The sequence below is a fragment of the Myxocyprinus asiaticus genome, chromosome 4, assembly GCF_019703515.2.
Source record: "Myxocyprinus asiaticus isolate MX2 ecotype Aquarium Trade chromosome 4, UBuf_Myxa_2, whole genome shotgun sequence".
NCBI lineage: Eukaryota > Metazoa > Chordata > Actinopteri > Cypriniformes > Catostomidae > Myxocyprinus > Myxocyprinus asiaticus.
In genome coordinates this window covers 29,405,603-29,419,328 of record NC_059347.1, presented here as the reverse complement: position 1 = coordinate 29,419,328, position 13,726 = coordinate 29,405,603, and the positions used below count along the sequence as shown (strand labels likewise).

Genomic DNA, 13,726 nt, shown 5'->3' with positions numbered 1-13,726 from the left:
CAATGATAGAAAAACCAGAACAGAACATTTACTGTAAGATGTTACGCTCTCTTTCTAAACTTTACACTGTGAACAAACATTCTCTAAACCCTGCTTAAATATAATTAAAAGATATTCAGTAGAGCAATGGGATAACAAATCAAAGATTCTCATGAGAGAATTGCCATGGTCCCCATCGGGTGTCCCCCAGTCCTGTCTGTTCTGAACACAATGGACAACCTTCATTGTTGATCAAATAGAGATGACTGAATCAGAACAAACTGTCTGTAATAAGTCTGTGACTTCCTTTGTTTGTATCATTTCAGCCAATGAGTCACAGTGTGTTCAGATCCTGTGAGGTGGTTTAGGTCTCCTTAATGGTCCTTAATGGCAAAGCACTTGACTGCATGTCTTGTTCTAGATAAGGGTTGTTGATAAGGAAAGAAGCAATCATGGGTGGCCTTACATTCATATGCAGTCTAGTGTATTGAGTTTGATATTCCCCAATGAATGCGCTCTAGTCGCTTTACTGACCATACTTCTTTCCATGTCCAGACAAAGGAATACACACATTGGAGCCAGTTGCAAAGCGTTAAAACCTCACTAGATGAAACTTGACCATAAATTGCTAAATCACATGATTTAAGAAGATGTGATTGGATTATACACACATGAACAGATAGGTATTTTAGAAATGCTTAATCTTTCTGAATAGAATTTCTTGAGATTATTTTTGCATCAGCAGTTTTGGTTATGCTGAAACTTGATCACCTGCAGTAACGCACATCAAAGGGTGAGACGAAGTATGAGAAAAATAAGTAAGAGATAAACCTAAGGGGCAACAGATAACAACTAAGATAAAAGAACATGTCAGTCTGACCCGATTTAGGGTGTGCTTCTTTTGAACATATGATATTTCTCAACTATTTCTGTACGCCTTTGAGGAAAGCTATTCATGTTAAAGAATGTTGCTTGTATCAAGGATCATTTCAAAACTCTCTTTTGACAGTATTTTGCAAGGGCTTTCTACTTATGTGAGAAACTTTGGAGAAATCACTTTTGCTGTTACATTAAACCATAAAATTTGTGCATAATGAATGTGTGGTAATCCAACACACCCACCTACTGGTCATCAGTGCATAAAAATACCTTGCATTTTTTCAGACAATCTGTAATGTTTTAAAGTAGCTAAGGAGTTAAGGTGCCTTTGGATCTAAAACAGAGAAGTTTTAAATTGTTCATATTGCATAAATCCCTTAAAGATCTACTTACTTTGTAGCTTGATTCTAAACTTGATATTCAAGTATATAACAGTGGAAACTGTCATTTCTCCAGCTGTCATTTCTTTTACACATATGGGGAGCTCTTTGCAAATGAGTATGGCTGCATTTCCTGGCAGTGAGTATGAATTGCTAAAGTCTGTGCGGATTCTCATAAGAACACCACTCACAGTACACCAGTTGCAAAAAATTTATCACCTTGCTTAATGAATAAAGTGAGCATTTTTCATACAGCTCATTAATTCAGCATGAAAACTGAGCAGATACGACAAGCAGCAGCAAGAGTACAAGGAAAAGGCCAAGTTTGTGAAATATCACATCAGCCTGTATTCCTGTCAGGTAAGCTTCTCTCAGAAGTGTACTTGTATAACTTCTTGACATTCGTATTTGCAATGAGAATGGGCTTTGTCTGAATACTCTTCATTCTATATGGTGATGGTCCCCCACAATGGTCCAGCTCAAGCATATTTTTTGGCCCCTGTTGTTACAGCAATTGAGCTAGTCAAAAGTGGCAGGGCCCCCACTGAGGTTATTAACCTTGGCACTTCGATTCGTCCACAACTGTTTGTTTCAGAAAGACAGCTCCCGCTGCCTTCCCTAGAAAAGTTCTGATGGCTTTTCAAAGAAAGCTGACATGCTGAAGACAAAAAGCCAGACCAAAATATGGTGCCTCCACAAGTATTCATGTGGGAGCTGTATGGATAGCCAAGTCACCCCATTCAAAAGCACTTAAAGAGTATTCTGACTTTAAACTGGGTGATTAAATGAATTAGCTGCTCTGTATATATTGCACGCCACAAAAATGGATGGAATTGCAGGCACTGGAGTTGTTTTTTGTTGCATTTGATTGACAGATTTTGTTATTTTCAGTCATTTTGTTTCAAAGACTCACGTACAGCACTGCAGTCTTCGCAAACAGGGATGTCCAATTGCTGTAGTGACTTTTTCATTTCCATCGAGAACTCCTCAAACTCTGACTTGGTAGACCTAAGTAATGTTACAGTGTTGAGAAAGCTGTAGGCAGCCTTGGCCTCGTTGTCATATTTGTCTCCTCTCTTCCAGGACCCATCCCCTGTAAAATAATGTTGTTTTTATTGTAATAAAACAACCCAGTTCATGTTTTTTGTCATTTAAAAGAATAATTCACCCAAAAAGTATGTCATCATTTACTCACCCTCATATTGTATGTCTTTCTTTCTTCTGTGATTCACAAAAGATGTAAAGCAGAATGTCTCAGTTGCTGTTTTCATTCAGTGGAAGTGGATGGTGACCAGTACTGTCAAGCTCCAACAAGGACCATGAAAGTAAAAAAAATAGTAGTCAATATGACTTGTGCACTATATTCCATACTATAATGTGGCTATAATGTGGCTTCAGAAGACGTGGAATATACAGCGCACAAGTCATGCAGACTACTTTTAATGTAATTTTCTTTCCTTTTTAGAGCTGAACAGCCACTGATCACCATTTATTTTAGATGTAGAGAAAAACAGCTTGAACATTCTGCAAATGTTCTCCTTTTGTGTTCCACAGAACAAAGAAAACATACAGATTTGGATCGATGACATGATGGTGAGTAAATGATGACAGAATTTTTATTTTTGGGTAGGGCTGGGCAATACGGCTATAAAATGTATATCTCTTTATTTTTCAAGCCTATTGACTATATATTATTTATTTGCTCTGAAATGGCTTAAAAGTTATTTCTATTGTAAATCAGAGGAAATATCATTTCATCCAAACAGCCACTGTAGCCAGTAGACACAATATTTTAAAGGCATTAAATACAAATCTATTAATAAAAATAGCTTAATAAAAAGCATTATTTATCTTCATCTACTTTACTAAAACAGTTTTATTTTGACACTGAAAGTGCAGTGAGTGTAGTTTACAATGTTCTGCATCTGGTGAAACGCTGGTCTCTCCTCATTTTGTGTTATACTGTGCCGCCTTTGTAGATTTGTATAATTAATTGTTGTGGTTATTAATGTTGGAACATGCGCAAATGCTTGAACATGCAGTACTTTTCTTTCACAATGCATGTGAACTGCTATAAAAGCACTAAAAACACAAGCCCATGAGCCCCACATGTGCATAGATCAGTGCATCACCAGTTTATGACACACAGACCATGTTTTCCTGTCTTTAATCGCAGCCTTTTGCCGTTTTATAATCACCTATGACCATATCGCCATATTGATGCTTTTTTTTATTAATTGTGCAGCCCTGAAGGATAGTGAAATTAGTTTACTAATATGCTCTTTATGACACTTAAACTTAAGTTAAAAATCATTGCGATATTCACAATATTGCTTAATTTCATGCCATCAGCAAAAACACTGAGATTATATCGTGAATATTCGATATATCACCAAGTCCTATTTTTGGGTGAACTATTCCTTTTTTTTTTTTTATGCAACTGGAACATACAGTACCCCATGATTTGTTATAGGAAAGTACTTTTCTCAAGATAAGGACTCTAACATTATACAAGCAAGTTTGGCCTGTGTCTGCTGATAAAACCTCAATGAAAATGGCTGAAATATCTGCATTACTTCTGCTGCAACAATGAGGTTTTCAGATATGCACTGAAACATCGGTGGAACATCCTGACATTATCCAGGCACTATTGTGTTGGGCCAAATGTTTCAGAGACTGCATCTTTTCAATGTAATCTCTATCAAGCAGAAGAGCTGGGTCTCTCTTTCAGTTCACAGTGTAGATAGCACTGCAATTTACCGTAAGAAGATGAGTTGAAGAGCTCGATGTTGAAGAAGATGTGGCTGTCGCTGGTTAATTTGCGTCGATGAGCAGCCAGCATGATCTCTCGTACCGTGTCCTCCTTAGCGCAAATGATAACCACTGCAAAAGAAACGAGAAGGAACAGAGTGGCTTGTCATTTAAAACCCAACACTTAATGGACCCTTGTCACAGTCTGTGATGGCATATCTGTCTTAATTACATAATTTTACATTCTTAATTCTTACACTATTTAATGTACATTTATAACACTACACTTGGCATTAAATAATACATAAAAATAAAAAGTCACCACTGCTGCAATGGGGTTTTAAATACAGCTGCTAAGGGAGTGACAATGCATTTGGCATCTTTCTCCTTTCTGATTGACTGATCCAGCTCTCCCTATTTTATTTTATTTATTTTTTTATTTAATTTTTTTTGCTGGAGTAGCAAATGGGAACAGAAAAAATACATTTCTATGTCTTTCCATGTACCTCTACAGTAGTTTACAAATCCTGAAATGTGATAAGGGTCCACTGCGTCCTAGAGTCGTGTGCAGGAAACATTAGAATAACACCGACTACAACTTGTTCGCATTTAGAATGGCAAAACTAGCTTTATGACACAAACAATAATGCACTGTGTTCTCATAAGGCTGTTTCTCAATGTGTGGTCTTATGTGTTTTTACGTTCTCATGGACTTGTTCAACTTCATCATCCACTGCCGAAGTTCAATTCCAATACTCAAGAATGCAAGTACTGAGAATCCATAAAATTACCCTGTGTTCTTGATCAGGCTGAATATCAAGGATGCATCGGATGGTGACGGATGGGGCTAGAACCCATTTGATATCCCAGAAGTCATAGCGGCACTATGGTGGCAGACGAAGGACATTTATTGTTGTATTTTCCCTCCAGAGTTTCCCGCTATAATCTTGCGAAAGTCTGGTGGCTCATGAGAGTCATCATACACCATTAACATTTGTTGTTTTGCTGGGCATCATTTTAATAAAGTAAAAAATGCTTGGAGGAAATGAGTGTTAACAGACACTCTTTTTTCTTTCAATGTGTCACTAGTCCTGCAAACCTCACTGGTGTGATGATAATAATGCTGTCACTGGTGTGTGATAATGGCAGTAATTCTCTCACTGGCTACAAATGTGCTGGGATGGACAACTGCACAACAGGAAGATCACAGCACATCGCAATAGATGCGTTCTACATCCTCCTGTCCTTCCAAGTTCATTCTTCCAAGGTAGCTTAGCAAGATTGGTCTTCCTAAGAATGAAAGTCTATTCTTTACATTCGTAGCATTGAGAAACACCCATAAGTGTTTTACAGGCTGTGAATCAAACATAAACTGTAAGGTATTATCATCTCAATTCTGAGAAAGTGCTCAGCGCTGTTCTTTTATGCTGTTCAATTCTGAACTTTATTCCATTGGCCAGCTTTACAAGAACATGAGACACCGAATCTGGCATTTATTCAATTATGTAAGCACAAGCACACAAGTACCATAGAATAACTTCTCTTTGACCCAGTCGAACAGAAACAGTCTGAGGTACAAAATATTTTCCCATGGAGCAAGGAGGTCAAAAATAAATAAACAAACAAGCAAACAGAAGTTTTTTTTTTTTTTTTGTCGAAAAGTGTCCCATAAATAGGAAGATTCAGAAGATTGGAACTTTCCCCACAGCCCAGTCAGTGTAATGCACTGCTTGAAATATCCTCAGCTGAGTGGGACAAACTTCACCTCAGTATTCCTGCACTATAGCAGCCTTTAATTACAGAGCGCACAGCACACTACAGGCCCTGTGTTGACTCTCCAGCGATTCCATGGGGTACGGCTCCAGCCAGCAATATTTCAAAAATCTGGATTTTCCCACTGACACTAGTTACAAATGAGCTGAGGAATGCGAAGGGGTAACACATGGCACACTTACAGCGTGGGTTGCGCCGCATTTAAGGTACCTGGAGGTCTATGTAAAAGCATAGTGTGAACGTGCACATGGAAATAATATCTCTGTGCAAACTCGTGCTATATCTCTACTGAGTATAAGGGTTTAGTGTCTTCTTGACTTCCTGTCCAGCTTTGGCAGTATGGCACAGAATGCAAAACAAGCAGGGCTATAATGATATATCTCTGGCTTAGTAAATTCACTCGTGTGTGTCCCCGAGGACCACTCTGCAGGCTTGTAATGAGCCAGTTTTTGGTTTTGTGCTCACATCATTCACTGTCAAAACACTGCAACACTGTACGCCATCTTCATTTAAGTGCGTTATCTTCTGACATTTAGTCTCAGTGTGGAGATGTGACAAACAGATGCTTAAATATGTTTAGCATGGATGTAAAAGATGTGAAACAAAAGTACAATACACAAATTTACTATCAGATAAAGTCAAGACAGAAAGAGAGGGGATGTGACCATTCTCTTGACGTCACCATCTGCAATCAAAATAATGTGAATGTGAGAGTTTATGCACATCACGGGCAAAATTGTGTATACTGGATAAAATGCAAACAATCATTATTTATAAACAATTTCATGTATTACGCAGTTTCTCTGTCTGATCTGCTAAAACTAATGGAAAATTCTTTCATGAAGGCTTGTGCTGGTTGGCTCAGCCACAGTTTGAATTTATAAAGGGTTTACATGGACTTGCACCATCTAAACTTGCTCAACCTATAATCTCTACTTTTGTAGTTAATATGAAGCATAAAACATAGCCACTCCACTGTCTCTCATGAAACCAATGAGATGTAGATATATACATATACTGGAATGATTTTCATGATGTTTGGTTCCATTAATGATGTTCTTTACATACCGTGTTTCTTGTGCCGCTATTCAGCAGTGAATTAAAGGAAGTTCACCTAAGAATGAAGTTTCTCTCATCATTTACTCGCCCTCATGCCATCCCAGATATGTATGACTTTCTTTCTTCCGAAGAACATAAATTATGATTTTTAGACGAATATTTCAGCTCTGTTGTTCCATACAATTCAAGTGAATGGGATGCAAAAGTTTTATGCTCCAAAAAGCACATAAAGGGAGCATAAAAGTAATCCATAAGACTCCAGTTGTTTAATCCATATCTTCAGAAGTGATATGATAGTTGTGTGTGAGAAACAGATCAATTAAGTCATTTTTTGCAAGAAATTCTTCTCTCAGCCCAGTAGGGGGTGATATGCATGAAGAATGTGAATCACCAATAACACAAGAAGAAGAATGTGAACGTGAAGTGGAGATTGACTGAGCAGGGAGAAGAATTTATAGTAAAAAAGAATTTAAATATAGATCTGTTTCTCACCCACACCTATTGTATGGACCAAAAGAGCTGAGAAATACTTCTAAAAATCTTAATTTGAGTTCAGCAGTTGAAAGAAAGTCATTCACATCTGGGATGGCGTAAGGGTGAGTAAATGATGAGAGAATTTTCATTTTTGGATGAACTACTCTTTTAAGGCATCTTAACACATTCTTTCTATTGCGTTGTCCTTGCAGGTTACATGCTATTGGAATTGTAACCCCTTGGAAGTCCAAATGGAAAACTATTGAATGTTGTAGTGATATGCATTTTTTGAAATTTAAATGACATGCAAATAAACTTACCCAAGATACCCAGATACATCTGCAACTTCACCCTCTGTACTGTATCAATACTCGCTATTACAGTACTTCCACCACCTTTCACAAGCCCCTGAAAACAAAACAATGAGGTGCCTACATGCCTGGAATACTAATTCTAATGCCAGCAATCTACCTCATGGAACAGGCTGCACCATTTAGCATTCAAAATATATGCTAATTTATACAGTGGCTATGTCTATAATTTATGGTAATATAAACACAAACTTTTATGACCATAGTGCCACAGCCAACTATCTGGTCACCTGTCCCAATATGTAAATGCTTTCAAGAATGTTATTTTTACGTAATATTCCTTTCCTAAAAGCAGACAAATTTGGGTAGAAAAATGGAATACTGTTTATAAGGACAGCAATTGCACTGAATAAACACACCACCAGGTCCTCACATAACAAAGTGTTGTACAAGGACCCGATGTTGCTCTATGGCTGTGTTCTAACAATACACAGACATGCTATGGGTCGAAGGCTTGCCATGGTAAATTACACATTTTTTCATCTGGTGTCTATAATTTTTTTCACGTCACTGTGGTGTTTTCAAAATAAACAAAGAATATGAAATTTCAGCAATGTTTCATTTAGTTCGAATGCTGGTCTACTTTTCACATTTCACAAATATAAGATTGTTAAAATTTTCATGAAAGACTATGTCATTAGCTCTCACATGTGTAGTTACACAATGCCAGAGATTGTCTTATAAATGAGGAGATAACCTCTGCAGTTCTACCATTGAAGAAAGCATAATGGTCAAACAAGTTTACAACAGCAAATCACCATTTGCAAATACCGTACAAATGAATGGTAAGAGCCGTGAAATGAATCCTACCTGTTGCAAATTTGTCTGTGTATTCTCTTATAAAACTGGATTTTTTTTCATAGTAAGCATATAAAGTTCACTTCAAAGGGATTATTTAATGAAAAACATGTTGAAGATTAGCAGACAAGCAGTCAGTTCATTAAGTGATGAGCTGTTTCCACACAAAAGCAGTTTATTCAGTGTACTGAAACATCTCCTCCATTGACATCCATTCAAAAAGAACAGCCTCTTGTCTTTTAGCCAGTGTGCCACTGTGTTACAGCCAATGGATGTAGAAAAGGAAGTGGTGTTTTATGGGTAAAAGAGCCTTTTAGATACAGACATTGCCTGTCAATCAACTCGAGAACGCAATTGCGCATCAGCTTGACAACCGGGAGAATATCATTTTTTTTTTTTTTTTTTTGGCGGAATCTTAAGTAAAGAAGCACAATTTAAGATACCAGTGTTGTCAGATTTTACTGCCGATTTGAGATATGTTCTTTGATCATAATCTTGACCAGCCGTTTTGGAAATTTCAGCCTTTCCCCATTCAAATAGATAGGAGCAGTACTTGTATGCTGATTGTTCACATAGAAATATAGCTGCCCACAGCCTGCCCGAGAGCGTTCCAAAAATGGCAGCCAAATGCACTGACTTGCATTGAAAGGGACTTTGATGTAAACTTCGGGGGAGGCCAAGATTATCAATGAATAATGATTTACATTTTGGTCTGTTCCTCACACTAACCAACTGAATGCCTTCAGAATACTCGGAAGTCGATTGATTTACTTTTATGACACTTGTGGTCCTTCTTTTTTGTCCTTTTTTTAACTTGACAGCAATCAAACTGTTATTGTATGGCAAAAGCTGTATAAAGATTCTTCAAAAATGACTCACTTTTGTGTTCCACAGAAAAAATAAAACATCTCAAAAAGCCTTGAGAGCTGTAACCCTAACACTCTTAGTGTCAAAACAGCCTAAAGACAGCATTAACCTCTGACCCTTTTTCAGTCTGCTATACAGACATTTTCAGAATTGGTGGAACATTCCTTAAATGACCAGAGTTCATGCAATCTGCTTTAGCTCAGGGGTACCTAAACCTTTTGCTGCCAGGGCCAGGTCACTCTGTTATGTTTTTAAGGGGGGCTGGAGTGAGACTACAGTATTTTTGTCACAGAGATTATTCTTCTGGTTTTGTTACATGGATTAATTTTGCAATTACAATCCATTCAGAGAACTTTAATATTGGCAACTTTATAGTATGTATACATTTCTTAGCAACTTGCTTTAGGATAGGCCTACTTTGTCATTGCATACATGTTATCTCTGTTCACTGATGTTTGCATGTCAAGACATGAAGAGGGGGAAAAAAGGGTCCAGTCATTTCAACAGAACTTTCATTATGTTTTCTATTGTAGGCTAATGAGAAAAACTTAAAATCTGTGTGAAATATTACATTTTAACCTACTTTATCTTACATCAGTGGATCCATCCATTGGCTCAAAAAACTTGTTATAGGTACCAGGGGTGGACTGGGAAGAAAATTCGGCCTGGGATTTTACATCGAAACTGGCCCAAAAGTTGTTGAGTTGGGGAGTTGGTGTTGCTGTCCTTTTCTGCATATCGCTGCCCCCTTCCGCATATGGCAGCGCCGTTTTGTGGCGCGTTCTGCATAATGCGGCGGCCCTTGCTGCCCCATTTCGTGGCCGGCCCACCGGGAAAAGTCCCAGCTCTCACAATGGCCAGTCCGTGCCTCATAGGTACTCTATCCAGTAGTGGTGGTGATTTTGATTCATTTCATTGACTCAAGTCTTTTGAATCTGTTCACCATAAAGATTCGTTCAGATTAGTTTAATGACATTTCTGCAAATTACGCTTTTGCATTTGTAGATGGCGCCAAATGACCATCGTTTACGCTTTGAACAAGTAAATTGTACAGTTAGTTATTCACAATTGGAAAGAGTCAGATTATAATTCATTAAAATATGTGTATCAACAATTCTACTAAGTGACTTCAGCACTCCAGAGTGTTTAAGAATCATAAGCATTTCCCCACAAATGACAACAAAGCATGTCTATCACATTATGCAACTGCTGAGACTTATTATAAAGTCTCTTTTTACAAGCTATACCAAAAAAGACAACAGTGCTAGCTTTAAAAATAATTATGAGTTTCAATAAACTTCACTGTATTCATAATTCATCTGGCCCATTTTCTTGTTGAACGAGGTTCCTGAATTGAACGAACGACTTGCCTCCTCCTCTTGTTTATGAACGAGATGACTGATTCATGCATTTTAGTGAACAAGTGTACCAGTACATTCAGTTTGTTCATTAACAACATGTCTCATCTCGTTCAGACTCAAATGACCGACTCGAACTTCAGTGAAGAGGTGTATTCGTTCAGTGGGTGAAACCAATGATATGCTTCTTAACAGCCAGCATTTAAATGCAATTGGCTCACACTATAGTCAGTCTTACATGCATGAAAAGCTACCAAAGCAGTCTCGCGATTCCAGTGCGGGAAGGTCAAAACATGACATGGTTCTGCGGGCCGGTCAAAACATTTCAGAAGGCCGTATTCGGCCCGTGGGCCATAGTTTGGGGACCCCTGCTTTAGCTCAAGAAACCTAAGATGTTAATTTCAATGCACGGAACTGACTTAGGAAAGTGATACAGGGGGCTAGGCCTTGTTCAGGGCCTCTGTATTGAGGAATATCTGTATATTTTCGAAAATCGACAAAATCCTTTGTAAGAATGTGAGAAATGCGCAGTTTATGAAACAGGATAGGTAAAGAGGTCAGTCAGACTTGCTGTAAAACAGCATTTGGGGTAGACGGATATGATGTTTGAACTAAAACTGCATACAGTTAATAGTTTTGATAGCAGGCATATCTTTTAGCACCATAATGTGTCCAACACCAAGAGTAGCAGTGAGCTCTATGCTGGGTGTATCCTCACCTATTGACTGAGATTCAGCCAGGCACACAGCACATGAAATGTGCTCGAGGATGTCTAGAGAAGTGCTAAAGCCTACAACTGCTCCCCAAAATTCCAACAGCTCTTGTGTTGCTCAGTGTTGACCGCCTGTCAAAATTCTGATCATTTTTTCCACATGCTTTCTAATGGAGTGTCACTGACCTCTTGCCTATCTTTAAAAACCAGTTGCAATGTCTACTGTAGTGCAGCCCAAGCTGATTTGGACAGGAGTTAGGAAAAATTTTCATTCCATATATTTTCACTATTGCTCTTCTCTGTTACACCTTTCCTGGCAGCATGTTCTCCAGTAGGGTACATAGGTGTTCCCTTTCATCTTTAATCATTTGGTGTCAAACACCATTTCCAGAGACACAAAATTTGATTTGGAGAGGCCTTCCATCTTCTCAAATATACTAAACTGACTAGATATCATAAGACAAGAGATTTCCTTTGCAAATCCATCCTCTTGACCTGTGAACAAGCAAAGTGGGTCACAACTTACTACAGAAAGCAGAACAAAAAATCTGACAATAAATTTTCAGAATTTTTTTTAAAAGCAAATATTCTCTACAATACATTGAAGTTTGACTGTTTCATAGAACAAACCATGTTTGTTTGTTTTTTCAAAACACCAGCGTGTTTGAAGAGTTTGTAATGACACAGGAAACACAGGAGCTGCTTGTGTTTTGTCCAAATAAAATGAACCTGATTTTGTAAAGTTAATGCTTAAAAGATAATTCTGCATTGAATATCAGGCCTTCACCCGTGTTCTTTAGACATCATTAATTTGCAATGGTAAAACATTCTCATGAGTTTTCTTGTTATTGTGACTTTATTTGGAAACATGCAACCTGATATATTTCGTAGCTTATAAATGTGAATTACTACTAATTATTTATTTATTTATTTTATTTTGTTAAATTGTTAAAAGATCTATACTAGTGAACGAAAAGCTTAGACTCAGCAATGAAATGCCATCAATTACACTTGTGCAAGCCATCATCTAACCTCAGATTGTTCCCTGCAGTTTGTGTACTGTAAGAAGACGCATCTCTTAAATCACAACAAATTAGTAAATTAGTGTACCTTCACGCCCATAGACGGACTGTACGATCTCGTCGGCGTCTACCCTCTCTTCGTGAGAGTTGAACACAGCGAAATCTGTAGCGATGTGGTTCTCTTCTAGGACTGTATAAACACCCTCCGATGTAAAGTAACAGTTTCTCTCCTCTTTATCATCATCGTAAATCAAATGTGCCGTTCTCCAGCCGAAATGTACGAACATCGCCTGAAACGTCTCCGCCATTTTCAGGTAAGTTGGAGCGATCCGCGTGAGATGCGAGTACTCGCTGTTTTTATTGCTGAAGCCGGTGGCCAAAGCACCTGCTGAGATTACTGGGATGTTCCAGTGCGATGCCACTCTCGCCACCGACGCGGCCGCGTACTCGCACACCGGACCGAGGACCAGGTCGGGACGCTCGTCTCTCTGCATGTCCACCAGCGCGTACAGAGCATCCATCCCGCACGCCGAGTTCTCATAGCGCACAGTGAACGTCAATCCCGCAAACTCATCTTCTTTGCCAAGGGTTTCTTTCGCGTACTCAATGGATGGAAAAACTCTCGGGTATGAAAACAGGTATGTGTTATTGAGAGGCAACAGAACCAGCACGTCGATGTTCTCATTCAGTGCACTTGTGCTGCCAGGCATCATGAGTGCTCCCCAAATGCACAGGCAGAGTGACATGAAACATGACATGTTTAAAATGTTCTTAAATCAATGAACGCAGTAACTGTTGATCTTTTGCACTCTGTCCTAAGCTTTTTTAAAGTTATTTTTTCTCTCCCAAGTTAAATGGTCATATAAATTAAGTCGTATCCTTAATTTCACTTAGTATGTCAGAATCCCACAATTTCTTTTAATGACTGAGTTGTGTCGTGTGTGCTCCTGCAAGTCTCTCCAAAGCCCCTCTTCCCCCTGTTTGAAGTCTTCTCTGAGTCTCTGTCTAAACTCTCCGGTTCCCTGTGTAATGACTCGTTAAGATGTGTGAAGTGTGCGGCTGGTCACTCACCACACACACTGCGGTCTAAGAGGAATTTTGAAGCATCCCTTCTTTACTATTCATGCGTCATCTCTGCGCAGCCCGCCCCCTTTTTAAAGCTACAGTGTCGGTATACATTACAGCCTACAAGTTCAGTCTGGAATGATCGAATCAAACAAAAACGTGTTCAAAAGTTATCTCGACTATTTAGATATTGTTCTAACTGGTCTGACTTTACATAACAGTGTTTAGTGCTTACGAG

The 13,726-nt window shown here is 38.5% G+C and overlaps 1 protein-coding gene across 2 annotated transcripts in view; it reads right to left on the bottom strand.

Annotated features, from left to right (window-relative positions):
* LOC127439983 (atrial natriuretic peptide receptor 3-like) overlaps positions 1-13,482 on the bottom strand; it is a 32,258-nt gene extending 18,776 nt beyond the window's left edge. For both annotated transcript variants that reach the window (XM_051696313.1, XM_051696314.1), the window contains exons 1-3: positions 12,512-13,482; positions 3,999-4,121; positions 2,156-2,331 (exon numbers count right to left, since the gene is read on the bottom strand). In XM_051696313.1, coding sequence (XP_051552273.1) covers positions 2,156-2,331; positions 3,999-4,121; positions 12,512-13,181 — 969 coding nt within the window. In that variant the 5' untranslated portion in view covers positions 13,182-13,482. The remainder of the gene's footprint in view (positions 1-2,155; positions 2,332-3,998; positions 4,122-12,511) is intronic.
* Positions 13,483-13,726: the final 244 nt, after the last annotated feature.